A 25,809-nucleotide genomic window follows, 5' to 3' on the forward strand; every position below is an offset into this window, starting at 1 on the left:
CAGCACCCAGCGGCGCCCGGGCCAGGGACTCTGTGGAGCTTTGGGGTGGGGCCCCGGCCGCCGGAAGAGCAGAGGCTATTCCCGGTGCCTCTCCTCAGCCCCGGACACGCAGCCGTGACGGCCCACCCGGGGTCTCGCCCCCGCCTACTGCGGGTCAGAGGGCGTAGGGACGGGAGAGCCAGCTGGTGCCGGAGGGACGTCCGGGTGGGCAGGTCAGTTGCCCGGGGGGCCCGCCTGCCCCGTCCCTGCAACACGCACACACAGGGCAGCCCAGCAGACTCCCTGCCCCCAACACTGCCGGGAAGGCCAGGCCCAGCACCCAGGACCCCAACCCCGGGGGTTTCCCGTCGGCCGGTAGGGCACGGCAGGACACGCAGCCCCTCCCGGCCGAGCTGCCTCCCACCCCCGGGCCCGACGCTGCTCACCATGGGCCTCTCAGGGTCAGGCCCTGCCTCACTCCCGCCACTGGGCCTTCCCCATGGCCCTGGGGTCCTCAGGTGCAGCAGCCCCCCCCAGGCCCGGCCCCAGGCCCAGCCAACGCCAGCGAGGGCTTCCCTGGACGGGCTGCAGCGGGCAGCTGGCAGCGGGCGGACGAGGCTTTTGAAGTCGGCTCCTCCGGGGAAGGCGGGAGCGGGGAGGGAGGCCCCTGGTCCCAGCCTGCCCCCTCCCTCTCCCCACCCCTATCCAATCGCTTCTTCAACTAACCTGACCCTGGACCCAGGCAGCTGGCTGGGCCTTCCATCCAGTGGGTCGGGACTGAGCCACTGGCCCCGGGACACGGGCCATGTGCTGTCCGGGAGGGGGTGGGAGCCCGTGGGCACGGGGCCGCGCAGCAAGGTGGGGGAGGGGAGCCAAGGAAGAGGGGCCTGCCCGCACCCCTCCACCAGGGCCTTCCTCCAAGAGGGGTGCTGTCTCCCGCCGGAACCTGGCCACAGCCCGGCGAGACACTTGGCGGCCCCCGCCAGGCCAGCCCGGCCCCTGCTCCGACTTCCAGGGGTCCTGCCTCGGCAGGTCCCGGGCGTGGGACTTCCCGCTGGCCGGGCACTCAGCTGCGGCCCCACCCCGCCCACAGGACAGGCGCAGCCTCCGGAACCCCTCGCCCAAAGTGGAGGCGAAGGAATGACAGTGGGAGAGACACTGGAGCACCTTGTCCCTGGGACAGACCACCCCAGACGTTCGCAGAAGGGATCACCCCGAAGCTCCGGAACTTTCCAAAGGCTCCACAGGGGGCCTCGGCTGCCACCAGAGCCAGAGGAGGTGCCCAGGTCAGCGGTGCCCCCCTTGGGGCACAGAAGGCCGGCCACAGCCCACTGCCGCCCCTTGCCAGGCCGTGGCTTCCGTGGGGCTCGGGCTCCTGGGAGCTCGCCCTCGGTGAGCCAGGCGACTCCTCCCGTCTCCTCTGGGGGAGCCGTGGGGGCAGCCTGGGGCCCTCAGCCAACACCTGCCGCGTGCCCCGGGACGGGACCCCTTCCCGGTCACAGAGGACAGCTGCGAGCACTTCGGGAAAACTGGTGACTCTGAAGCAGGAAGCCAAGTCCGCCTGCAAGCGTGAGGGAGGGAGCCCCCGACCCCCGACCCGAGCCGAAGGCCCGGCTGTGCCCCGGCTCCGGCTTCAGGAGGCGCAGAGGCCTGGACTGCTGTTCGCGCCCAGACTCAGGGGAGTCACCCTGCAGTCTGGGGGGGGGGGGCGACGGGACGGGACGGATGAGTCACCGGGGCACCTGCACTTCCCACCGCCTCCTCCCAAACCCCTGCAGAGCCCCGCTCCCTCTGTGAGGCCGCCTCGCACACCGCGTCTCGGGAAGCCAGAGAGAACCAGGGGGGCACCAGCCCCGCAGGACGCCTAGAAAACCTTTAATCACACAGCAGAGCGGGGCGGACAGCTCAGGGGCCCCCCCCCGGCCCCCCCAGCCCTCGGCCCCCCGCCCCCCACCCACAGGGCCGCGCAGTCAGAAGGCGTTCTTGATGTGGGCGGCCACCAGCACCAGCACCTCCCCGATCTTCTTCTGCCAGTTGGCGATGTCCTTGGACACGGCGCACCACAGCTCCCCGTGCCGCGGCTCGGCGTTCTCGCAGCGCCGCCGCACCTCCTCCCGCTGCTCCTGGGGGGGAGGGCCCGCGGGGTCTTGAGACAGGGCCCCTCCCAGGCCCTTCCTCCCACCCGCCCCACTGTGCGCCCCGGCCCCTGGCAGGGGACAGGTCCCTCCTCCTGGGAGCACCCCCACAGCAGCCCTGACGCCGTGCGCAGCCGAGGTGAGCCCCAGAGTCCACACCTCACACGAAGCCCAGGGTGCACGTGTCGTGGGGACCCCAAGACAGCCTGGCCACCCAAGCCTGCGAGCCCAGCTCCGCCAAGGACCGGGCTTCCTGGGAGATCGAGCTGGGCTCTGGCCCAGGAAGACAGGCCCGCTGAGGCCGGAGGACAGGCCCGGGGGCCCCACGCCCCTGGGCCTGCCACTTCACGAGGCGTCGCTGACGGGCCACTGCACCCGGCCCCCCACCTGCACCTCAGGCTGAGAGACCACAGGCCTGTCCCCAGACACCAGCCGCAGAGGCAGAAACTGTCGGCTGCCCCCGCCCCCCGCGCCCCCCCCCAGGGTGCAGACCTCCGTGCCGTGCTGCAGCTCGAACTTGTAGAAGAGCGCCCAGGCGTCCCCCAGGTCCGAGTCGATCTTCACGGTGCGGTGGAACCACTCCCTGGCCTTGGTGATCTTCCGCTCGCTCCAGAACAGCCTGCGGGGCGGCGGGCGGGCGCCCCGAGTGAGTCGCTGCCCCCACGCAGAGGTGCAGCGCGAGCCCCAGGCCCCGCTGCGGCGCCCCAGCTCTGCTCTCCCCTCGAGCCCTGGGGTCTGACCGGACCGCCTCTTAAAAACCCGCACACCCTCCCACCCACCTGGACCCGGCCCACGGGGTTGGGGGCCAGCCTGACGGAACCCACACCGAGGCTCTGACTGGAGCGGGGACGGAGCGTCCACCTGCTCCCGCCCCGCCAGGGCCCGCAGGCACCTGGGCCGCAGCGGAGGGACGCCCGACACCCGGCCGCGCGGGAGGACCGCCTGCGAGCAGACCGAGGACCCCCGGGAGCCTCCGCAGGGCGGTGAGGACCCAGCCCCCGACCCCCTCCGCCAGAGGCTCCCAGCAGAGGGGAGCACCCTGCACTCCCGGCAGCTGGCCAGCAGGTCTGTTACGGGCTGGACTCACTTCACGCTGATAGCTTGATTGTTTTTTAAGCCCTGCGGCTTTCTTAATTGCCTGGTGTTAGATAAACTGTGACTTACAGAACACAAACCCAGATAGCAGGCGCTGGGGACCCCAGCCTGGGACAGCGTGGAGTGACTTGTTTACTTTAGCAAAGCCTTTTACGAGGTTTTATGGCCGCTCTATCAGCTCACAGGGGAGGCGGAAGCACAGGGCGGGAGGAGGGGGCCCCCACTGGCCAAGCGGGCCTCAGGGGCCTATGGAAGCCCTCGCCCCTAAAGCCGTGGGGAGGAGGTGCTGGCAGGACCCGAGGAACGGGGGCCACAACCGTCGGGGCACACGTCCTGGGTGCTCTCAGGCTGCACCGCCCGAGGGAGCTCCTGGGCCACACCGGCCACCTCCCCAGGGGAGAGCCCAGAGCGGCAGCCCGGGAGCACCCCCCCCAGAGGGAGGGGTCGTCAGCTCTCAAGGCCCTGCACTCGCAGGCCACAGCCTCAAATCTCCCCAAAGCCTGGGCTCCCGCCCCACCGCCACACCACACGCCTCCCCAGGAAGCCCCTGGCCCAGCAGCCAACACCCACTCATGCCGTGAGGTCGCTGGCTGACCCCCTCGTGTCCCCGAAACCACGGGATCCAAAAGGGGTGGCCTCCAGCATGGGTCTCCACGCCCCAGGTCCCCCGAAAACCGGCCCAGTGGCCCCCAGGCCCCGCTCAAGGAGAGCCTGGTTTCTCGCCCAACACCGTGGAAACCGTGCTCACTGCGGTCTCTGTGCTCACTGCCCTTCCCAGCCCAGGGAGCCTGGCCCGTAAGTCAATTTCCACGTGGGCCGAGGTCAGCCCGTCTGCCTCGGCCTGGGGACCCAGGCACGCACATGCGGCAGCGGCCCAGGGGCCGGCAGAGGGGCCGTCCCGTCAGAAGGGGCCGGGACAAGGGGCCCGGGCAGCCTGCACCCCCGAGGCCTCATCACAGAGCTCGGCGAGCGGCCCCAGGGCCCCCACTCACTTGGCCACGGCCAGCAGCACGTGGGGGTCGTGCTCACACTTCTTGAGGGCGTCGACGCTCTTGGTCTTCCTCTGGGGCCGGGCCTCCAGGAAGATGGCTTCAGACCACAGCACACCTGGAGTTCAGACACACGGAGGCGCCGCCCCTCAGACCCCGGCCTCGACCCGACACGCGCCCGTCCACACGCAGCTGCCGGAGGGGGCGTCCTGCCCGGGGGAGACCCACCAAGGACGCACGTGCCTGCCCATCCCGCTGCCTGCCCCGGAACCCCGGACCCCGGACCCCGCAGACCCAGGGGCAGCAACGGGGCAGCTCTCCGGGCGCGGCCGGGTGGGGAGTGATGACCAGCTTCCCCGCCGACACGGCGATCTCGCGGCTGAGGCAGAGTGCCCGGTGAGGGTGGCCCCCCGTGTCCAGGGTTCCCGAGGCTGCCGAGACTGACGCCCTCGAGGGTCCGAGGGTCCGAGGGTCCGAGAATCCAAGGGCAAAGGCAAGCTCTCACGAAGCTCTCAGCTTTACACAGGGCGCGAGGCCACGCAGCCCGCGTGCCTTTACGAGAGCGCTCAGAGGCGTGACTCCCGGCGGGGTGCCCACAGGTGGTTTTCACGCCCTCCTCTCTCTGAGCCCCTTGCGGCGGGCGGGCCGTGGACGCCCGCGCGCAGCAGCCCCCCCCACACCCCCGCCGAGCAGCAGGCCGCGACCTGGCACCCGGGGCCGCCCTCACCGGAGCTGGGGCACTCCTGCAGCGCCTTGGCCATCAGCGTGTTGGCGATGTTCTTCAGCCCCGCGCGGTGCTCCAGCCGCACAGACTCCAGCCTGAGGACGGGGGCCCGGGAGGGAGGTCGGGGCCTGTCTGCGGACAAGCGGCCGGGCCACAGAGCCGGGGGCTGCAGCCGCCCTGCCGCGGGCCCTCGGGCTCGGCCGCACGACAGTCGGCACGAGGGGCTGCTGGGGCACAGCACCGTGGGGTCCCCCTCGCTTCCCGCTGCACGCCCCAGCCACCCCTCTGCACCCCGCAAACCCCTCTTCGTCCCCCCAGGTCCTGCCCTGTCGTCACCCCTCCCCCCCCGCACACACACACAGAGCTGCTCCCCTGGCTCCCCGGACACGGCCTCCCAGAGCGCAGGCCGGACGCACCACAGCGCGGGGTTCTTGGGGTTCTTCAGGCGGGACTTCTCCAGGATGGCCCGGGCTCGTGTCAGCTGCCCGATCTTCTCCTCCAGTCGCGAGAGCAGGAGCCACAGGGGCGTGGAGTGGGGGCACTTCTTCAGCTGTGGCCAGAAGGGGCAGACGAGCGAGAGAGGGCGGGCGTCTGAGGGGGCTGCCTGGGTCCGTGGAGACCACCCCCGGCACGGTCCAGCCGGGGCCTGCGCCCGCGCACCGGGCACATCTGTGGCTGTGCACACACGTGTGCACAGGGTGTCTACACGCACAGCCATGCGGCGCACACGGCGGCTGGGGCCCAGGGGGCGGAGACGGTGGGGAGGGCCCAGAGGAAGAGCACCGCTCCTCCCGGCAGTGCCCGCGGCACCCGGCGCTCACCCCCTGGCTGTAGGCCTCCCGCGCCTTGTCCGTGAGCCCCGCCTGCTCCTCGATCTGCCCCTTCATCATCCACAGCTTGGGGAAGTCCTCGTAGTGCCGCAGGGCCTCCTCGCACAGCTCCTGCGCCGCCTCGATGCTGCCCAGCACCCACTCCAGCTTCACGGACTTCATGAACACCTGGGGGGGGGGGGCGGGCACGTCAGGGGGCCCGCCGCCCTCGCCCCCTCCCCCACGCGGCCGCTCCTCCCGGCCGGGCCCCGGCGGCACCTCCGCGGCACAGGTCTACGGCCGCACGGCAGGCAGGTGCCCTCCTGTGCCGCCTGCCCAGCTGCACTTCACTGGCCGTCGGCGGTCGGCAGCTGAGGGACCGGGTGGGGCACATGCTCACGAGCCCGTTTCACCGGGAGTCTGAACGAAGGGGCCGGGGACACCTCGGCCCCGCGGGACACCCCCGTCCCCCTGACCCCGCGGGACGGCCATGCTGCTCACCCGGGCGGTGGGGGCGCTGCTCCGAGCCTTGGCCAGCAGCCGCCGGGCCCGCTCGTACTCGTTGTTCTCCGACTCCAGCTTCACGGCCGCCAGCCAGATCTCCTCGCTGTTGGGGTTGGCCTGGGCGGGGGGCACCGCAGGGTCAGGGAGCCGGCACGGGGGACAGCAGCCCTCCCCGGAGCCGGCCGGTCCACCCGGCAGGGTCCGGCCCAGGAGCGGGGCCCCCGGCGGTCCCACCCTGCAGGCGGGCGGCCTCAACGGGACGAGGCCGCAGCCGCAGGGCCGTCTCTCTGGGGCCCCCGAGCCTGGGCGGCCGCTCTCGTGTCCTACCCCGGGACCCGCCGCGCCCAGCCTGGTGGCGGGGAACTAGCCACCCCGGTGTGTCCGCTTGGGCCACACAGAAGGGCGCCCAGGGTGTTGCGGACAGTGTGGGGAGGACTCCCAAGGGTCAGGGCTCGCCCATAAACCGCCCAGAGGGCAGCGCACACGTGGGTGGTGCCCTTGGAGCCTCCGGAGGGCACACGGACCACCCCGTGTGCACAGCGCCAGGTCACCAGGGCCGGGCGGGCAGCAGAGGCCCCGTGACTCAGTTGAACGAGCAGACGGCATGGCCAGCTCCAGGCCAGCCCCCCACGGGTTCACTCAGGAGTGACGGGCGGCCGTGCCAGCCCGGGCCCCAGACCGGCCTTGGCGCGCCCTCCGCGCTCACGGGAAAGGGGCTGCACGTTGCTGGCCAGCACCCACCCTGCCGCGCCGCGGCCGCGCCACACGTGGTGGCAAAGACAGGTGTGACGTGGCCCGCGTCGGGCCCCAGAGCGCCCTGTGCCCAGGCCCTGGGCACCCCACCCTCCAGGACGGGGTGGCCTGGCTCCACGTCGGAGCTGCCGTCCCTGGGCCTGCTCCTCCCTGCGGGGGCGTGGCCCCCGCCGGCCCTCAGCTCTGGGCTCCGGAGTGCTGGGCCTGTGGCCACACTGAGTGGCGGGGACCCCTGTCCTGGTTCTCAGGCCCACCGGGCCCCAGCTGCCCGAGCCCCGTGCATCCTGACCGGGCCGCTCCCCGAGGCACGAGGACACCGAGGCCCGCGCAGCCCCGCTGGCCGCACCCACCTGGAAAGCCAGAGCCAGGATGCTCCTCGCAGCAGGCACGTCGCCCGCCAGCCACTTGGACTTGGCGCCCATGAGCCACAGCACCTCGGCCTTGGGGCAGTGAGCCACGGCCCTCTGCAGCAGCGCCTCCAGGGACTCCCTGCAAGACAGGGCCGCCGTCACCAGGGCGCCCAGGGCGCCGCGGCCGCGGCACGGGGCTGCCAGGACAGTCCCGGCTCCAAAGTCCGGCCCTGTGAATGATTCACCAGGTTTACGACGGGGAGAGCGTGGGGAAATCTCCTCTCCCCACAAAGGCTCCCCCACCAGCCAGCGCGGAGGGCGCAACAAAGCAGCACATTGTGTGCGGAGCGGGGGCCCAGGGAGGAGCCTCCCGGGAGACCCTTTTACAGCCGAGCGCCCTGCAGGGAGGGGCAGCGCCCCGGCCCAGGTGACAGGAGGCCTTTTCATCAGGGACTGCAGGCCCGCTGATAAAGATCGCTCCCGCCGCGGTCTACCCCCTGGCACCCGGGACGCTGCCTTGTCGGCAGAGTTATCTCAGGTCACGGCCGAGCAAGGGGCCCGCCAGCCCGGGCGCCAAGGGCGAAGCCCACCACCGCTCTCCCACACCACCCGGCACGGGCGGCCCCTCTGGCCGGAGCAGTGAGAGGAAGCGAGGCGGGTGTGGGCCAGCCCGGCAGCCTCGACACCGGGACTGAGACCCCTAGTCACCCCGAGACGTGGGCAGACGGGACAGGCGCCAGGGTGGGGGCGGGGGGAGGCTGCTGCTCCTAGGCCGCAGCCGGGAGGCCAGGCTCTTCCCCGAACAGGACGTCCGAGGGGCGCTGGCGCAGGGCAGGCCAGCACGGCTGTTTCGACACAGCCCAGGGAGCCAACTCCAAATACAGAGCAGCTGGCAGGAGCGAGGAGGGGACGGGGGCACGAAGACACCCTGAGCAGACCGCGGCGGCCGGCGCCGGCGCCGTGGGGGACGAGGACAGGGCTCGGGCTCCCGGCTGCAGCCCTGGCAGCGTCGCGAGGCCCGGCCGTGCCCAGCATGGGGGACCGAGCAGGGGGCGCAGGCAGATGGGAGCCCAGTGGCCGGGAAGCCCACTCGCCGCCAGAAATTGCAACACCTAATCTAATCAGCACTTGCGGCCAAGGAGGCCGTCCAAAGGCTGTTTGGATTAATCAGCACAATTAGAGGAAATCGTGGAGGACCCCAGGGAGTGGAGGGCCAGAGCCGCCCGGGTGAGAACCACGTGCGTCGGGGCCCAGAGGCCACCTCGCTGCCGGAGCCCCCGCCCCTCCGCCCGCCCGAGGGGCCACGCCACGGGGACAGCACCTGCCCCAGCCCCAGGCCGGGCCCCCCCCGTCCCCCGCCCCCCGCGCACCTGGTGCCGTGGTTCTTCTCGAAGTACGCGGCCCGCAGCCACACGCTCTTCTTGCTGGGGAACACCTGCAGCGCGTAGGCGTAGATGGCCCGCGCGCACTCCAGGGCGCCGTGGGCCACACACTGTGGGGGGGGGGGAGAGACACACGGGCGTGGGGCGGGGCTCGGGGGCCAGCGCCCTCCCCAAGGACGCCCTCCGCTCGCTCGCTCGCAGCCACGCACGTGCAGGAGGGAAGCTCCCCGGAGGCGAGGGGGGCGGGAACACGTGGGGGCTCCTGCTCCCAGAGCAGCACGCACTCGTGTCCACCCCAAGTCACGCTCGGCGCGGATGACCACGGTCACGCCCCCGTCTCCCCAGGTGCGTGCCCCTCCCTCGGCGGGGCCGCCCGGACCGGCGGGACCGCCTGCAGCGAGGACGCTGGGACACGGAGCCTCGCGCCGGACGGAGCCGGCGCACCCTGCGTCCTCTCGGGCCGAGAAGGGCCCCTGTCTTGAGGTGAGCTGGGTGGCAGGCTTCGCACGGGGGGCCACGCCACCGGAGGCCACTGCCTGCATCAATGGCTGCCTCCGCTGGGAAGCCCACCGGCCAGCCTCCTGGTACTCAAGGACCACTAGTCTGCAAATGTGGGGTAGGAGCAGGAACAGCAACCCAGCTAAGACCTCCTCATTCGACCAGGCCCCTCCGCCCTTCAGGGCCTCACCGGGGTCAACCGCCACAGGGAAGGGCCCCGCCGTGGGCACGTCCTCGCCAGGGGCATCTGGAGACAGGAGGAAGGCCCCGGCTGAGAACCAGGCCCGTGCACACGGGCCTGCGCCGTGTCCCTGGCTGCTGACCGAGGTCCCACGGGACGGTCACAGAGGCTGCCCGGCTCCGTGGCCCCGCAGGCTCCAGGGACAGCTTTCCCAGGCTGGCCTGCCGGGGGCCACAGCACAGGGCACACCCTCCGCACCTCTTCAGCCCAGGGTCATGGGCCCCTTGAAAGCCAGCCTTGCCCAGAGCGGGTGGCAGACGGCAGGATCGGGGACACGTGACGCGGCTGAGGACCCCTGCGTCCCGAGCACTGACCGCGCTGGTGCTGGGGCCGCGGCGCCCGCAGAGCTTAGACAACGGCCACGCGGCCCACGCAGGTGACAGCCGCGGGGTCCCCAGTCCCGCCCGACACGAAGAAGTGGACTCTCACGGGGACGAGGGAGGGAGGGGCACTCTGCATTCCTGAGATTCCGACCAACGGGCTCTAATCAGATGCAGAAGGCAGGACACTCAGAAACCTTCCACGTGGCACAAACCACAGCAGCAGGCGACTTGGGCCAAGAACACTGTTAAGGGGCCCGCCCGCCCGCAGGCCGGTGTGCTGAGGAGAGCCGTCGCAGCCCCCACGGCACTGAAAGGAGACAAAGGGCAGAGCGGACCTGGCAGGAGCCCCCGAGCAGGTCGGCGTCGAGGGGCACCGACGCCCCCGAGGGGCACCGACGCCCCCGGACAGAGCGCAGCCCCTGGTGCGCCGGCTCCCGCTCCGACGGCCGGGCTGGGGCTGCGCGAGCGTGTCCCCCTCTGCGGGCGCGCCGGGAGTCCACGCGTGCGGGGCCACGGCGGCGACGACCCCCCCGCACGGCCCAGAGGAAAAGGCGAGGGGCCGTGCGCACGCTCGTGTGGAGCGGTGTGGGGGCGGGGCGGGGGGGGGGAGTGGGTGGGTCTGGGCGGGCGGCACGTGAGAACCCCCGCTCCGGCTCTGCTCCCTTCCCGGGGGCGGAGCTCATCTCGGAGCACGGAGCCAGACCAGGGCTCCCCGCGAGACACCAAACACTTGAACTGCGTCCGTCGGCCCCGGCCCCGCCCGCCACCTCTTTTCCGGAAACCTGTTCTACGGAAACAGCCTCCAAGCAGCCGGGAGCTCTGTGAGCACAGGTCTCCAGGGTGCGCTCTGCAGCGAGCCCCGGGGTTCTGGGTGGGGTCAGTGAAGAGCCCCGTGGCCCGGAGACCCCCCCCACAGTTTGCCAGGGCTTGAAGGCAGCCCCCCGTGCGAGCACGGCTGGGAACCGTTCCGTGGGACAGCAGCCGCGTCTGAAAACCACAGAGGCCCCGGCCCCCGCCAGGCAGACTCACGCTGTCGGCGTCCTCCATCCAGGTGTGCTTCCGGTCCTCCTCCTCGATCCCGATGCCGATCACCGCCCGCATGACCGCCTGGCAGGTGGCCACGCTCCCGGCCTTGTCACACTCCTCGGCGTCCTGGAACAGGGACACAGAGCGGACAGTGCAGTGCAGAGCGGCAGGGGCCCGGGCCGAGGGCCCCACACAGCACGTGCTACTGCAGCCACCTCGGTGGCCACGGGAGGCTCTGGCGCTGAAGAAACTCGCAAAGAGGCTGGAGAAGACAGACTCACACCCCCTTGCGCCTGTGGGTCTGGGGAAACGCTCCGCCCAAGCGGGCAGGTCTGGGGGCGCCAGGGCCCAAACGGAGAGGGCCAGACGGAAACCTGGGGCCGCCGCCCGCCCGGCGGGAGAGCGCGGGGGGCTGACTCCGGGCGGGAGAGAAGGCAGCGGGAGAGGCGGACGTGCCCACCGCCCGCTCAGACCACACGGACGCGGCAGACAGGACACGCAGTTCTCCGAAGGGACCCAAGGCCACTTGGCTTCGAAGCGCTCACCAAGGCGTCTCACAGCCACCCCCTCGGAGACACCCACACCCCGCCCACGCGCTCCTGGGGCAAAGGTGGGGACACGGTGCTGCCCCTGGCTGGGGGGCACGTGGGACTGCCTCTCGGACCGCAATTTCCTCTCTCTCCCAAGATGCGAAGGCGCAATTCTACTCTAAGGAGCCGCCTTCCAGGGGCGCCCGCACTGGGCGGAGCTGGGGCGAGTCGCGTGAGCGCCAGAAGAGGGCCCTGGCGGGGTCTGCTGAGGGCACCGCGGCGCCCGCACCGCTCTGGACGCAGGCCCGAGAGGAGGAGCCAGCGGCGGCTCGCAAGGCGAGGGAGACCGAGGGCAGAGCAGAGACGCACGGGGGCTGCGCTGGGACGTGGGGCCCGGAGGAGGCACGGCTCCAAGGGCCCGAAGGGCGGGGACGGAGGACGCAGGGCCAAGCCAGGGTGGAGGGGGACCCGATGGGCGGCCGGACGCCCACCTGGATCCACTGCTCGCGGTTGATCTCCACGCCGTTGGCCCGCAGCGAGGTGATGGCGCGGTCGATGATCTTCTCCACCATCTGCGTGTTCCCGTTGGCCTCCTCCAGCTTGGCCGCGGTGACCCAGATGTGCCGGTCCGTGGGGATGTTCTCGCGTGCCTTGTTCAGGACCTTGCGGGCGTTCTCGTAGGTCTCCAGCCGTGCCAGGGCGAGCCAGAGCTGCGCGGGGGGAGGGCCGGGACCTGAGACCCCCGGGGCAGGCTCTGGGGCCCCCCGAGTGGACGGCAGCCCCTGCACCTCTGGGAGCCGCTCCGCCTGCTTCTGGCTCACAGAGCGACGCTCCACTGAGCAGAAGCAACGGCATCTCGGCCGCCCGTGCCCACGCCGGGTGGCCGGGACGTGTGCCGTGCGCAGGCCCGTTCTGGGGTCGGCTCGGAGGGGAGCGGGATGCGCGGCTGCGTCACAAGCTGGGGGGTGACCCGGGCGCCTGCCCCCCCCCCGGGTCCTCGCACCCCAGCTGGCCGCTCTGCACCACCGCGGCACCAGAAGTGCGTCGTGTGCACGGGCTCCGCGTCCGCGTAAACAAACGGAGGCGAGCTTCCTCGGGAGGACCCCACGACACCCTGAGGGTCACCGAAGACAGACTGGACGTCTCGGAACCCAGACTGGAGACCGCTGCACAGAACATCCGGACCTGAGTGCTCAGCCCTGGAGACCCGCTCTGAGGCAGGGAGCCGGCCCCACGCTGGGCTGGCAGGAAGCCCCCTCAGGTCCCGCCTGCAAATCCCAAGCGGTGTTAGGGCGGGGGAGGGGGGCTCCGCACAGAACCCGGAGCCTCCGTCAGCGGCACAGATGGCCACGGCGGCTGGGACAGGCGGCCGGCCTCCCTCCCGCAACTTCTCCCTGCCGCCTGCGGGAGCTCGGTGCCAGCCGAGCCCGGGCCCCGCCCCCGACCCCCCCACCCCCCACTCACCTCCACGCTGGTGGGGCAGCACTCCACGGCTCGGCTGAGCATGATCCTGGCGTCTTCCGGCTCCTCCAGCTCCACAGCCGCCTTCCACAAGCGAACGGAGTTGGGCACGTGCTCCAGGGCTGGGGAAGGCACACGAGAAACGAGGTCCCAGGAAAGGGGAGTGGAGGCAAGACGCCCTCGTCCCAGAGGACGCTGCTGCCAGCAGGGTCAGGTGGTCTCGCCTGGGGATAGCCCAGGAGGGCAGGCCTGCCCTTCCTCGGGGTCCACCCGGGCCTCGGGCACAGCAGATGGCCAAGGGCGGCAGGTCCCCTCCACCCCCACTCACGCCTGGACAGCAGTGTCTGCAGACGAAGGGCCTGGGCGCAGGAAGGCAGAGACCGCTCGGGGGGCTGGGGCCGGTGTGAGCGAGCGAGGGTGCAGGGACCGCGGAGGAGGGCACCAATGGCCCTGGCACGTGCGCCCAGGGGCCCGCCGAGCGCCTGGGGACCGGGCACTGCTCACACGGGGCCACGCCACGCCGCGTCAGGGCCACCACCAGACAGACGCCGGGGCCCAGGCGGGAAGAGCGGCTGGAAGGAGAAGCGCCTGTGAGCGGGAGCGGGGCCCATGCCGTGGGCCGGGGGCCGCTGTCTGGAGGGGGGAGGGGGGGCGCAGGGGAAGTAACTCCCTTCCTGTGAGTGCACCCACATGGGGAGGAGCATGGTGCTGCTCACCAGGCGGCAGCCAGCGGCCCCCCCCGGGCACCAGGCTCGGCCCCGCCTGTGCGGTCATGAGCAGGACACAGAGGGGTCGCTACAACTCAGAGGCCAGGCCCGCGCCCAAGGCCACGCTGCCCCTCAGGTCTCAGACCAGCCGCGGGAGCAGAAGGGCCCCCAGCAGAGGACAAGGACGTCTGCTGTGACCGCGGCAGGGTTCCCGCGCCCAAGACAGAGGGCGGGCCCGGCGTCCCAGCCCCTGACGCGTCCTCGCAGTTCTCGGAGCTCAGGACTAGTTCCTTTCCAGTGGGGGCGGCCAGGTGCTCCCCGGGAGCACAGGGAGGCACCGGGAACAGAAGCCCGTTCGGGAGCCTCTCTGAGGGGGCGGGGCCGGGGCCAGGCCCAGGCCAGTGGGGGGGGCCTGCACCCTCTCTCCCCTGGAGCGCAGCTTCCGCGCCTCCAGGAGGCCCAGCCCGCAGGGACCGGGCCGGCCCCGTCCCAGCAGGCCCTCCTCCGCGCCCGCCGCCCTCCACGCCAACTGGGCCCGCACCCAGGCTCTCTGGTGGCGGGTCATCCATCACGCCGTGGCAGGGGGCGCAGCAGACCGTCCCTAAGCAAACACTGCTAATTGCCCAGAGTTCAGCATGTTTGTCCTTAGCTATTTCCCTGGCTGAGAAGAGGCGAGAAGTTGGTTTCAATAAACAAAAACAGGCGCCTGCTTTCTGCTCCTGGCCCCGGGGAGGGCCAGGCTCCGAGCACCCCACGGGCGGCGAGGCTGCCCCCGGAGGCAGACGCGGCAGAGGGGCGCTGGCGGGCACGGCGCGCAGCACTCAGGCACACACACTGAGGGCCGTGGGCCAGGCGGGCGCCTCCCGGCAACAGCACGTGCCGGTGCCGGTGCCTGCAGCCCGATGGCACGCACGCTCACGCCCACGCCCACGCCCACACTCACACCCACGCGGGGAGAGCCGGAACCGTGTGGGGCTGAAAACCGCCCCCAGTGCCACTGACTCCGGACTCTCCGCTGCGGTTGGCCGACCGGCACCGGCTCCGGACACGCGGCCCAAGGGCGGTGCTCAGCGACCACGTGAGGACGGGAGCCCTGCACCAGGCCCAGGGGGCTGCGCCCCGGCGGCGGCTCCTGGACGGACTCAGGTCCCGGCACGCGAACCGTCCGCGGTGAGGCCCAAGGGCACCCACTGCCCCGCAGGCACCTCCGCGGCGGGGACAGGCCCGGCTAACGCAGAGCTCCAGGGCGGCCGCACGGAGCGACGCCGAACCACCCAGCGCCTGCCAGCAGGCGGCTCCGGGCGGGGGACAGGGACCTGCGACGCCCACAGGGCTGCGCGGTGCCGGCTTGCCTGGCCCCCACGCACGCCCCGCGGCCCAGCTCACGCATGTTGCGGTGCAGCTGCAGGCCGGCCCGGTGGTGCCAGGGTGGAAGATGGACTGGAGGCTGCCGCCGCTCCGCAACCCCTGTCCCGAGGCCGGAGCAGGGTGCCAGGCACGGGAAGGCAGCCCAGGGCTGCACACTGATGCCTCCCCGGGGCGGGGGGGTGGGGCTGGGAAGGAGCGCACCTTTCCGAAGGACCCGCTTCTTGGCGCGGACGTCCGTCTCCAGCTCCGCAGCTCGGATGTAGATCCTGACGGACTGCGGGAGGTGGCGCACGGCTTGGGCCACCACGGCCTTGGCTGTGTCCCCGGGCTGCAGCCTGGCTGCTTCCAGCCAGACGTCTTCACTCTGCGGGGCAGACGAGACGCTGGGTGCGGGCATGCCCCGGGGAAGCTCGCAGGGGCCCACACGGCCCAGAAACTGGGGCTGGCTCCCAGACCCCTCCACCGGCTTTGGAATCTGACAGGAGGCTGTCGCCGGGCCTGGAGCTCAGCTGCACCACAGACCCCTGGGGCCACCAATGCAGGGATGGTGGCTGTGGCACGTCTGGCGGAGTGCGGGGCAGGCCCTCCCAGCGAGAGGAGCTCAGTGCCTGCAGAGGAAGGGGCCGGTCCAGACACGGAGCAGACAGGCGGCAGGCGGCCACACGCTGGCCCGGAGGCCCCCGCCTACACCCGAGCCCGGTGTGAGTGTAGGGGACCCCGTCTGCACCACGGTGTACGGCACGCGGAGGGTCTAGTCACGGCCCCACCGAGAACGGTGGAAGATCAGCCTCGGTCTGCAGGGCACTCCCGTGGGGCGGGTGGCAGAGCGGACACTCCTGCCCTTCCCAGTTGGGGCTGCCCTGCCGTCAACCTGAGAGCGGCCGGGCCCCCGCTGCGTGGAGGACAGGCAGGGGAAGCCCCCTCGCCCGGCTCACACCCTCAGCCGCACCCGTCCTTCTGCCTGTGGCCCCGCACGCATGGGCAGACGGCCCCACCGTAGCCCATCCGCCCCCACAAGGGCCCTGCAGGGCGCTGAGGCTCCCGGGGGCCCCACCTCGCGCCTTACCTTGGGGCACATCTCTGTCCCCTTCATGATGAGGTTCCGCGCGACCTGCAGCTTCCCGGTGACTTCCTCCAGGCGGGCGGAGGCGATCCAGGCGGGCGGGTGGTGAGGGTTCGTCTCCCGCACAGACTTGAGGAGCAGGCGCGCCTTCTTGATGTCGCTGGGAGGGCCGGGGGGCAGGGGTCAGGCCGCCACCCCGCGCCCACGCCCAGGCAGGCACGCACAGAACCCCACACGTGCCCCCGGGGAGCCGGACACAAGGAGACGCCACCACGGCCGGTCAGCGCCGCCCGAGCCCGGGCACGTCCACACCGGACAGCGACAGACGCGCTTTTAGTGGAAACCGCACCGCCGCCCGGAGTGTCCCCCAGGACGCCCGACTCTCGTTCCAGCTGCCCGCTCCTCAGAGACCACCCAGCACGTCCCAGGCAGCCGGAGGCCCGCCCGCCCCCCAGCCCTGAGGGTGCTCACTTGATGTCCCCTCCATGGGTGGGGATCATGGAGTTCAGGTCTGTCAGGTAGCCCTTGGGGTCGACCACCGTCTGCCCGCTCACAGAGTCGGACACCTGCAGGACAGGCCAGGCCACGCGGCGGTCAGCAGGGGCCGAAGGGGCCCCAGGTCCGCCCGGGCCCCCCTGCCAGTGGAGGTGGGGACTTTAAGGCAGGAGACCAGCACAGCACACGGTCGGTGACGGCAGCGAACAAGGGTCCACACAAAAGCCCTGAGCCCATGGAAGCCCCAGGGGGAAAGAACCTACTGGGCGTGAGAAAGGTCTGAAAGTGAGTGGGACCCAAGAAACAGAAACTGAAAACTATTATTTCAACTAGTTACTTTAAAATATGCACGTACCGTTTCATTATTCCACCACTGTCTAGCTCTGAGTCTTAAAATCACCATAAAAACAACAAAACTCAAGTGAAACGCCGACAGAGGGCCCGGCCAACGCAGGAAGACCGGCAGAGGACGTGAGGGCGGGGAGACCCCCAACCGAAAACACCGGTGGGGGCTGAGGTGCCAGGAGAGACTCCGGCCTCACAGGCGAGTGCGCTGGAGAGACCCACGGGGTCCCAGAACCTGCACAAGCCCGCCCGCCCGGGTGTCAGCACCAGACGGGCCCAGTTGGCTCGGGGGAAGCAGCAGCAGGAGGGACTGAAGTCCCACGGAGAGAGGAGCAAGCGCCCTTGTTCCCTCTCCGACCCCACCGCACACACAGCGTCACGACCCAGCGACTGGGTTGCCCCGCCCTGGAGAACACCTAAGGCTCTGCCCCCCACTACGTAACAGGCGCGACCAGCACCCCCCCAAAAGTGGCTCAAGCAGAACAAATCAAAGCCCCAGAGCCAATACTTTTAAGAGACCAAGAGATAGCCAACCATCAGACTCTCAGTTCAAAGCACTGGTGATCAGGATGCTCACAGAATTGGTTGAATTTGGTTGCAAATTAGATGAAAAAATGAAGGCTATGCTAAGAGAAATGAAGGAAAATGCACAGGGAACCAAAAGTGATGGGAAGGAAACTGGGACTCAAATCAATTCAGTGGACGAGAAGGAACAACCGACCAAACAGAACAGAATGGAGAAACAAGAATTCCAAAAAACGAGGAGAGGCTTAGGAACCTCCAGGACAACTTTAAACGTCCCAACATTCGAATTATAGGGGTGCCAGAAGGGGAAGAGGAAACACAACAAGTGGAAAAGTTATTTGAACAAATAATGGAGGAGAACTTCCCCAATCTGGCAAAGGAAATAGACTTCCAGGAAGTCCAGGAAGCTCAGAGAGTCCCAAAGAAGTCGAACCCAAGGAGGAACACACTGAGGTACATCATAATGACATTAGCCAAGATTAAAATTAGGGAGACAACCCTAAAAGCAGCAAGAGAAAAGGAGACAGTCACCTACAAAGGAGTTCCCATCAGACTGTCAGCTGATTTCTCAAAAGAGACCTTGCAGGCAAGAAGGGGCTGGAAAGAAGTCTTCCAAGTCACGAAAGACAAGGACCTACATCCCAGATTGCTCTATCCAGCAAAGCTATCATTTAGAATGGAAGGGAAAATAAAGTGCTTCCCAGATAAGGTCAAGTTCAAGGAGTTCATCATCACCAAGCCCTTATCACGTGAATTGTTACACGAATGTGCCGATCCAACTCCTCCTCTTCAAAACTACGTGAAAATCTTCACTTAAACGTGCAGACAAAAGCTTAAGGAGAGCCTCAAACGCAGCTTGTAATCGCAAAAAAAAGGGCAGAAACCGGCGGAGAGCTCCTCCACCCAAGTTCACCCAAGATGCACCCGGACACTCGCAGACGCGGCTGCTCTCCGCCCCGCCCCGCGCGAGGCAGACGCACACCCAGCACCACGGGAACCCACGCGGCCTTTCAGTGTGGGAAAGGCCCCTCTGGGTGAGACCGTCGCTCACCTCAGAAAGTGCAAGCACAGCGAGAGACGGACCGCAGAGCGCTCCCCTGCGGGACGCGGGACGGGCGGGAAGGGCGAAGAGCCCCTGCGCTCCTCTCTCCACTGAGCACGCGAGAGACCGTCCCTCGGACTGGACTGCGTGCCGGGGGCTGCCGGGCGCCGCCCCCCAGCACCGACGGACGGGGACCACTCGTCCCTGGTTCCCGTGGGCACGGCCCCCCCCCCAGACTGCTGGTTCCTTTGCCTTCACGGTGCCGTCTGTTGTGCGAAGGCTCTACACGCACGTGGAATCGAATCCGAAAGCACCTTCCTAAGAGCGTGGCTGCCTCTCGCACGGCCCCCACTGGGGACCCGGCCCACACCCCAGGCATGTGTCCTGACTGGCAATCGAACCAGCGACCCTTCGGTTTGCAGGCCGGCACTCAGCCCACCGAGCCACAGCAGCCGGGGCCTCCTGCCTGGTTTCCAGTGTGCACACCCTCGTTGGGAAGGGTCTCCACCTCCCCTGCGTCCTCCTTCGGGACCACAGGACGCACAGCGTGCCCCTGGAGGGCCACTGTGCCCGCCGCGGGTGCCGGGAGAGGGGACGTGCGCTGAACCATTGGGGACGGGGGTGGACGTGCAGCCCCACCGACAGTCCCCGCGCCGGGGGGCCCTGGCTGCCACACTGACCCGCCTGAGTGCAGAACCCGGCCCTCGGGATGCTGGGCGAGACCGCAAAGCACCATAGGTGGGCTCACCCGGGGACAGAGCGCTTCGAAGCGTGAACTTTTCACCAAGGTGCGTGAGCGTCGTGACCAGAGAACGAAAACCGTGCGCGTCGCCTGTGGGGCCGGCACACGACACAAGCCCTCACCTGGCTCAGGCGCATGTCCATCAGCGTGTTCCGCGCTTGGCCGATCTTCCTCATGTCCAGCTCACCCGTGCCAGGCGTCATCAGCCCTGGTGTCATCCCACCGGGGTATGGTGTGTTCAGCCCCCCAGGATAGGGCGTGTTGAGGCCCCCGAATTGCTAGAGAGAGAAAAGGGGCGCAGTGCTGGAAGAGCGCCCTCTCCGGGCCCCTGGACGCACACAGCTGCATGGGCAGGCTCAGCGGCAGCACGTCCGGCCCCCGCGCTCCCGCCGCACCCCCCCCCACCCACAGCGGGACTGCCGAGGCCCACCCCCGCCGCTCCGGACTCACAGTTTGTCGGGGGTCCACCGAGGTGTGGCTCTCCCCCGTCTGCAGGTGTTTGGCAAAGAAACTGTCGGGGACAGGGGTCAGCTTCTCGTAGCGCGGGTTCCGCTGGCGCTTGTTCCTGGCGTCGCCCACCTCGGGGATGCTCAGCCACTCCTCCTCGGTGACCTCCGCCAGCTTCCTCTGGGAACACCCGCCCCCACGTCAGCCCCCCGCAGAGTCCCACAGTGTTCCCCGGCCTGGGGGGGGTCCCGCGCTCAGACAGGACTGCGATGCAGGGGTGGCTGTCTGCTTCACGCAAACGTGAGCCGCTCTGCCGGGGCCCAGCGGATGTGGCTTAGAAAACTCGACGTAAACACAGTGGGAGTCCCGGGGAAAACACCCTCATTCGTCCCCTTTCCCGGCTGGAGGACAGGCTGCCCACGCACCATGCAGAGGTGCCCGCGGACCGCAGCGGAAGACCGAGGCCGGGCTCACCCTCCGCCGCCTGCGCCAAAGGAAGAGCAGCACCGGCAAGGCCGCGCAGCCCCCCACCCCCGACCGAGGGGCCAGCTCCCTGCAGCAGATGGGGGGGCAGGTGTCTCCTACCTTGAGGTCTGAGAACTGTTGTTGGATTTTGGGGCGCTCCATGCGGTACTTCTCAATCTCTTCTTTCTCCCTCTGCTCCCTGGGAAGTGAAACGGGGGCGTCAGAGAGTCTGGACGTCCACCCCCCGAGACACCGCCGCTGCATCGCGTCCCCACTGAACCCCCAGGGAGGGAGCCCCCCACCCCGCCCCGTGCAGCAGCCGGGCCGCATCCGCCCTGAGGCAGCACGCGACCTGCCGGACCCAGCCGCCGGCCAGCGGGGAGCGCAGAGACACACCACGGCGACCCCCGGCCGCCCGACTCTGGCTCAGACTCTTGCGCTTTAACCCGAGCTCGGCTGCTGCTTCCACCTCCACAAGCCGCCCCCCCCTCCCCCCACCCATGTGCGCAGCAGGCCCGCGCCAGCGCCTCAGCCCCGGGGACCAGGACGGGGGCCCCACCGTCACCGAGCAACTGGGCCCCAGGGCGGACAGTCCCCAGGCTACTGCCGCCCCGGGGACTGGGGACCCGGTCCAGACGCTGGCCGACCCCGAGGTCGCGTGTGAGCACCGAGGCACGGGCACCGGGACACACGACCGTCGTCGCCGCGGGCGAGCGAGCGAGCGAGCAGCTGACACTCGCTGACGCGGAAGGTCGCGCTTCCCTCGGTGGGGCGGGACCCTGAAGGACCTGGGACCACGTGACCGAGAGAGGCGCCTGCCGGTGCCCTGGGCATAGGCCCGGCCCCTCCGGTGCCCACCCCCGGGAGCAGGGAGCAGGGAGCAGGACAGCGGGAGGGCAGGCCCCGCCGCACCGGACGCGCAGGCTCCAAGAGCCTGCGGAGACGCAGGAGCCGGGCGGGTGGGGGCAGCAGCGGCCCAGCTGCACCCGGGAGCAGCAGGGGAGCTGGGCGTGGCCCGGCTGTCAGGTGACAGAACGGGGGTTCACGCTGCTGGGTGGCCCGCGTGGGAGAAGACGGCCTGGTGTGGAGGGTGCCCCGGCCCCGAGGGACGGGGGAGACCCCGAGCAGGTGCGGGAAGTGGCTGGCGGGCGAGCTGCACCCCCACACGGCGTGTTGGCCGCACTGCTCCCCCTGCTGGCCCGGGGCTGTCATAACCGAGCTTGCAACCCTGCGCTCCTCCCTCCAGCCACTGGATGCGACCACCCCGCTGAGCCTCCAAACGCGTGACTCCCAGGAAGCTGGAATCGGATCCTCCTCCTCTATTTCTATTTCTCTTTTCACCGAGTCGGCCGGGGCGCCGCCGGCTGGTGAGACCCTGCAGGTCTGAGCGCGCGGCTCTGCGGCACGCCAACAGCACACCACGCTGCACCCGCCGCCCCCCCCACCCGTCGCCCTCTCGAACACACTGCGCACGCCAGAGTCACCACAGGACGTCACAGTGCGTGTCACGGGGGGGCCGCGCGAGCTGAGCTGTCAGCTGCCGCCACCTGGGCCTGCGACCCTGCACCACTCAGCCCCGCTGCTCCAGTGCTCCGTGGGGACACGTTCTCTCACGTGAGAGGCGTCAAAAACTCACAGAGACGACGTCCAAACCCCCAGAACTCAGCGGCCGGCACCGCCACGGCCATCCCAGAGGCGGGAACCCCGGCACGGAGGCAGGACGGCCCCCCTGCGGCCCCGCCCAACGCCCACCCAGCCCAGACCCACCCCCCAAGGCGGCGCGGAGCACGTCCAGGCACAGCCGGAGCCGGAGCCGGAGCCGCTCCTGGGGGTCGGGCACGGACCGCGGGGCGGGGCGGGCAGGGGCTGCGCCTACCTGCGCTCCTTCCTCCGCTCGTCCATCCTCTTGTCCAGAGCCGCGTAGATGGCGTCCGCCTCCTCGTCGTCCTTCTCGTAGGGCCCGCTCGAGAAGAGGCTGCCCGCGTAGCCGTTGAACTGAGGACGGGCACAGGGCGGGCTCAGCTCCTGCCCGCCGGCAGCACGGCTGCAGGAGACGGACCCACCTGGGTGGGGGGGGCGCAGCTGCTGTCGAGGGCGGGGGACGGAGGAGCCCTCCAGGGGCGGAGGGCAGAGCCAGAGGCCATGAGGGGCAGGGCCGGGGCCAGCCCGAGGACGCAGGTGGGAAGCTGGCAGGATCCAGCCGCAGCCGCAGGCTCACTAACAGCGCACCAGCCCGCCCTTCCCGGTGGGGACTGCGCTAAGGTCCCGCAGGACGGGGAGAGGCCCGTGACGGCAGTGCAGGCACTCTCCGTACGCCCTTGCAAGTTCCCTGCAAACACGGTCGCTTCAGAACAGAATCTTTAAACTCGGCTCCTCCGAGGAGCAACGCCCGACATCGCTCCAGCGGCCGCAGCGCCTGACGGGCAGGGCGGCACCAGCGTGAAGCAGAGTGGGTGTCATCGCCAACCCCACTTCCCACTCTGCCCACCCCCCGCACGCCCACCCGCACTTTCTGGGCTCTCCTGGGCTCTGAGGGCCCTCCCTCTGTCTCTGCGCCCGCTGTCCTGAGCCTGCACAGCCCGACTGGCTCCCTCCCACGTCCTCTGCCCCTCCTTTTATTTTTGTGAGTTTATTCGAGTCAAACTGAAGACACGTGCCAAGGAGCAAGACCGCAAATGCCCCCCTGTAACTTTCAAATTAAGCTTGCTCTTGTACCTTGAAACATTTTCCCCAGGGGCTGACACGAACCCAGAGCAGGGGTGTGGCAGCCGCCCAGACACCTGTTTGAGGAGACGGCCAGGCGCACGCTTCCTCACACCTGCCCCGCTCCCCTCTCACTCGGCTGCGGGGCCGCCAGGGGCAGCTGCAAGGGGAGCTGGGCCAGCCTCCCACGCTGCCCAGCCCCCGCAGGCGGGCCAGGCCCCCAGGTCACCTCGTCATAGTTGGTGTCGTTCAGGTCCTCGTCGTCATCGTCTGCAGCCTGGCTCTTCTTCATCTGGTCCCCGACGGTCCTCTTGCCCGGGGGCGCGTGGCGGTCATCCACAGGGTCATTGGCATCCCGGGCTGGCCCAATGTCCGACCGTGTGGTGAAGCCGGTGGCGCTGCAGGAGACCCCGAGACGCCGGTTAACTGGGTAACCCAGACCTGCGTTCTTTCGCCCACACCCGTCACTTAGCGACACCTTTCCCCAACGTCCCCGCAGATGCTGTGGCAGCGAACCCTGTGTGGCCCTGCTCCCCGGCACTTCCAGCCTCTTCTCTCCAGGGGGACGCCTCTGACCCTCCCTGAGGGGTTGCTTAGGCTTGCCTTTGCTGCCACACTCCCCAGGGCATCAGACCACCCTCCTTCCAAGTCCCAGCCCCCACGCCCAACCACCTCGCATCCAACCAGGCCCTCACACCCAGCCTGACCCCATCCGAGCTCCTCTTCGGGGCCCGCCCAGCTGACGGCGACCCAAGCAGACACGGTGGCATCGGCTTGGCCTCCCTCGCCCTCCCTCCCCATCCCATCTCTTGCCAGCCTCCTGACCCCTCCTGCCCAGACCATGGCTCCCGCTGCTGGCCAGCAGAGCCGCCCCGGCCCCCAGATCCGAGGCACTGCCTCTCCCAGGGCTCCAGGATCTCCACTTCTGTCAGCACCATGTGTCCTGCTCACAGGCTCCTTGCTACTCCCTAACCTGCCCATTCCTGCACCCCTGAACACGGCTCGAATGCTAGCACCCCACAGAGCACCCCACCCGCCCACGGGGTCCCACGGTGCTAAATCTGCTCCCCGCTGTGAAGCTGCTCCTGCACTCCCCGCCTCCTAGCCCACTGCAGGTCCTCTGCAGACGGTGTCGAATGCGAGACCCGCGTGCCCCGCAAAGACAGAAACCCTGTAGTTTTCCTTATCTCGTGAGTAACCAGACACACGGGATGGTAAGGACTGCTCGTTTACTCAACAGTTCGTCACAGTGGTCTGAGGGGCTGGGAGGGCGCCCGACCCCCGGAGTCGGCGGTTTGAACAAGCAGGGTAAGACCACCGACAGCACGGGAAAGGAGTGAGGCCCTACGAGATCCACAGAGCAGAATCACAGGACAAAGGAAAAGGACCGATCGTGCCCGTGGCGGGAGGGGGCGGGGCCCTCCTGGCCCGGGCGGCGACGACGCTCCCGCGCAGCAGACACCAAACCACCGGCTCCGGCCACCGCGCCGGGAGGCCTCGCCCCCGCGCCCAGGCGGGAGGTGGAACCTGCACCGGGTGGAAACGAACCACGAAGGACAACCCTTCCTGCAAACACCGATCTAAACGGCCTCGCATCCTTGCAGACGCCATGGCCGCAGGCCCTCGTCTGTCACACTCGCGTCGAGTAGTCAGAATGGTGTCGTCCGGGCAGGCGCCCTGCCCCTTCCCCAGGCGCGCGCCGCCGGGCCCGGACTCGTGGGGGCCGGGACTCGTGGGGGCCCGCTCCGCCCGCCCCGCCCCTCCCGCGCCCGCCGCAGCACTCACCCTCGGCCCAGCCCCGGCACGTAGCCGAGCGGCGCGGGCATGCCCAGGAACGGCTTCTTCTTCTTGTTCATGGCGCCGGCGGCGACGAGCGCTGGGAAGGGAAGAGACGGAGGCCACGGCCGGGGGCGGAGGACCACAGGAGTCCGGAGCTCCGCTGCAGGAAGAAGTCGCTGGTCCCGCGTCACCCGCGCCCCGGCGTCACCCGCGCCCCGGAAGCAGAGACCGCAGTCCTCACGAAGCCCCGCCTACCTCGGGGTCTCAGGGCAGAAGTTCCGGAAACGCGACTTCCGGCCGCGGCTAAGGGGCGGAGACACGGCGAGCGCAAGAGTCACAGCGCCTACTTGTGGCGCGGAGGTCGGGCGAGCTGCTGGAGGGGTCCCGGGCGACTGCATCCTGGGCGATCCCTGCGGGACCTCGAAACCGAGCCGGGGCGTCCCCGCTGTTTGCGTGTCGTCGATGCTTTTCAGGGACACCTGCTTCTCCCAGCCCCGCTGGCCGCCCTGCCCTAACTAGTCGCCCCGGCCCGGTCGGGCCCTATCGCCCGAGTGGGGCTGCAGCGCCCCCCCCACTGTGTAGACCTTGTCCGGGGGTGTCGTGACTGTGGGCGCCCCGCCTGCGGGTCTCCCGTGTGAGGACTGCTGCCCTGCCTCTCAGCGCTCAGGCGCGCACACAGGCCCCACCCACCCGTCGTGCCCTGAACACTGCAGTGAGGGCGCGAGCTGCGGAGCTGATTGAGGACAATAAACAAATGCAGCAGATGTGTCTGGAGCAAGTCAGCACGTGGTGGGGGCGACCACAGCACGCGGGCGGACCCCGTGCAAGCCTCCCTATGTGTGTTGGGAGCACGCGTGCAGGTCGTCACTGTGCTCTGGTTTGGGGCGGCCAGGCATAACTGTCCTCTGTACAGTTCTGCACGGCCACGCGTGCCTTTGCCCACTCTGCTGTGGGACACTATGGGGCCCCCACGTGAACCTGGGGCGAGCACGCAGGCTCCGGGCACAGCCAGCGCCACTCTGCCAGTCTGGCCTTCAGCGGGACCAGGCAGCCCCCAGGCCGCCCCAGCCATTCTCCCCCGTGTTCTGGAGCGAACACATCCCTGCTGCCTGCCGCAGCCTCCTGCCCCCTTCGAGCCTCTCTCTCTTCCCTGTGCCCAGCTGAGCCCCTTTCAATGCCAAGTCTTGGGCGCTGAGTCAGACCCCGGGGCTGGGGAGGGGAGAGGACAGACCCTGGCGGTGCTCCTGGAGTTCACAGCGCGGTGGGGCTAGAGGGGGTCAAACCGACTTCCGGGAGGCAAGTGCCCCCTGGAGGGAGACACCTATGGAA

The 25,809-nt window shown here is 69.6% G+C and overlaps 1 protein-coding gene across 1 annotated transcript; it reads right to left on the reverse strand.

Annotated features, from left to right (window-relative positions):
- Positions 1-1,930: 1,930 nt before the first annotated feature.
- PRPF6 (pre-mRNA processing factor 6) lies at positions 1,931-25,116 on the reverse strand. The gene is made up of 22 exons (XM_045832857.1): positions 24,736-25,116; positions 24,487-24,640; positions 22,931-23,099; positions 21,875-21,993; positions 20,119-20,197; positions 19,537-19,713; positions 19,209-19,364; positions 16,409-16,503; positions 15,941-16,097; positions 15,076-15,238; positions 12,803-12,921; positions 11,830-12,048; positions 10,812-10,934; positions 8,709-8,830; positions 7,339-7,477; positions 6,233-6,352; positions 5,744-5,920; positions 5,339-5,472; positions 4,926-5,017; positions 4,202-4,316; positions 2,607-2,733; positions 1,931-2,102 (listed from the first exon to the last, which is right to left on the reverse strand). Exons 2-22 carry the CDS (start codon positions 24,555-24,557, stop codon positions 1,950-1,952), a joined length of 2,826 nt encoding a protein of 941 aa, XP_045688813.1. The 5' UTR covers positions 24,558-24,640; positions 24,736-25,116; the 3' UTR covers positions 1,931-1,949.
- Positions 25,117-25,809: the final 693 nt, after the last annotated feature.

The sequence above is a fragment of the Phyllostomus hastatus genome, unplaced genomic scaffold, assembly GCF_019186645.2.
Source record: "Phyllostomus hastatus isolate PE091 unplaced genomic scaffold, TTU_PhHast_1.1 phas_contig_17, whole genome shotgun sequence".
In the NCBI taxonomy this organism is placed as follows: domain Eukaryota; kingdom Metazoa; phylum Chordata; class Mammalia; order Chiroptera; family Phyllostomidae; genus Phyllostomus; species Phyllostomus hastatus.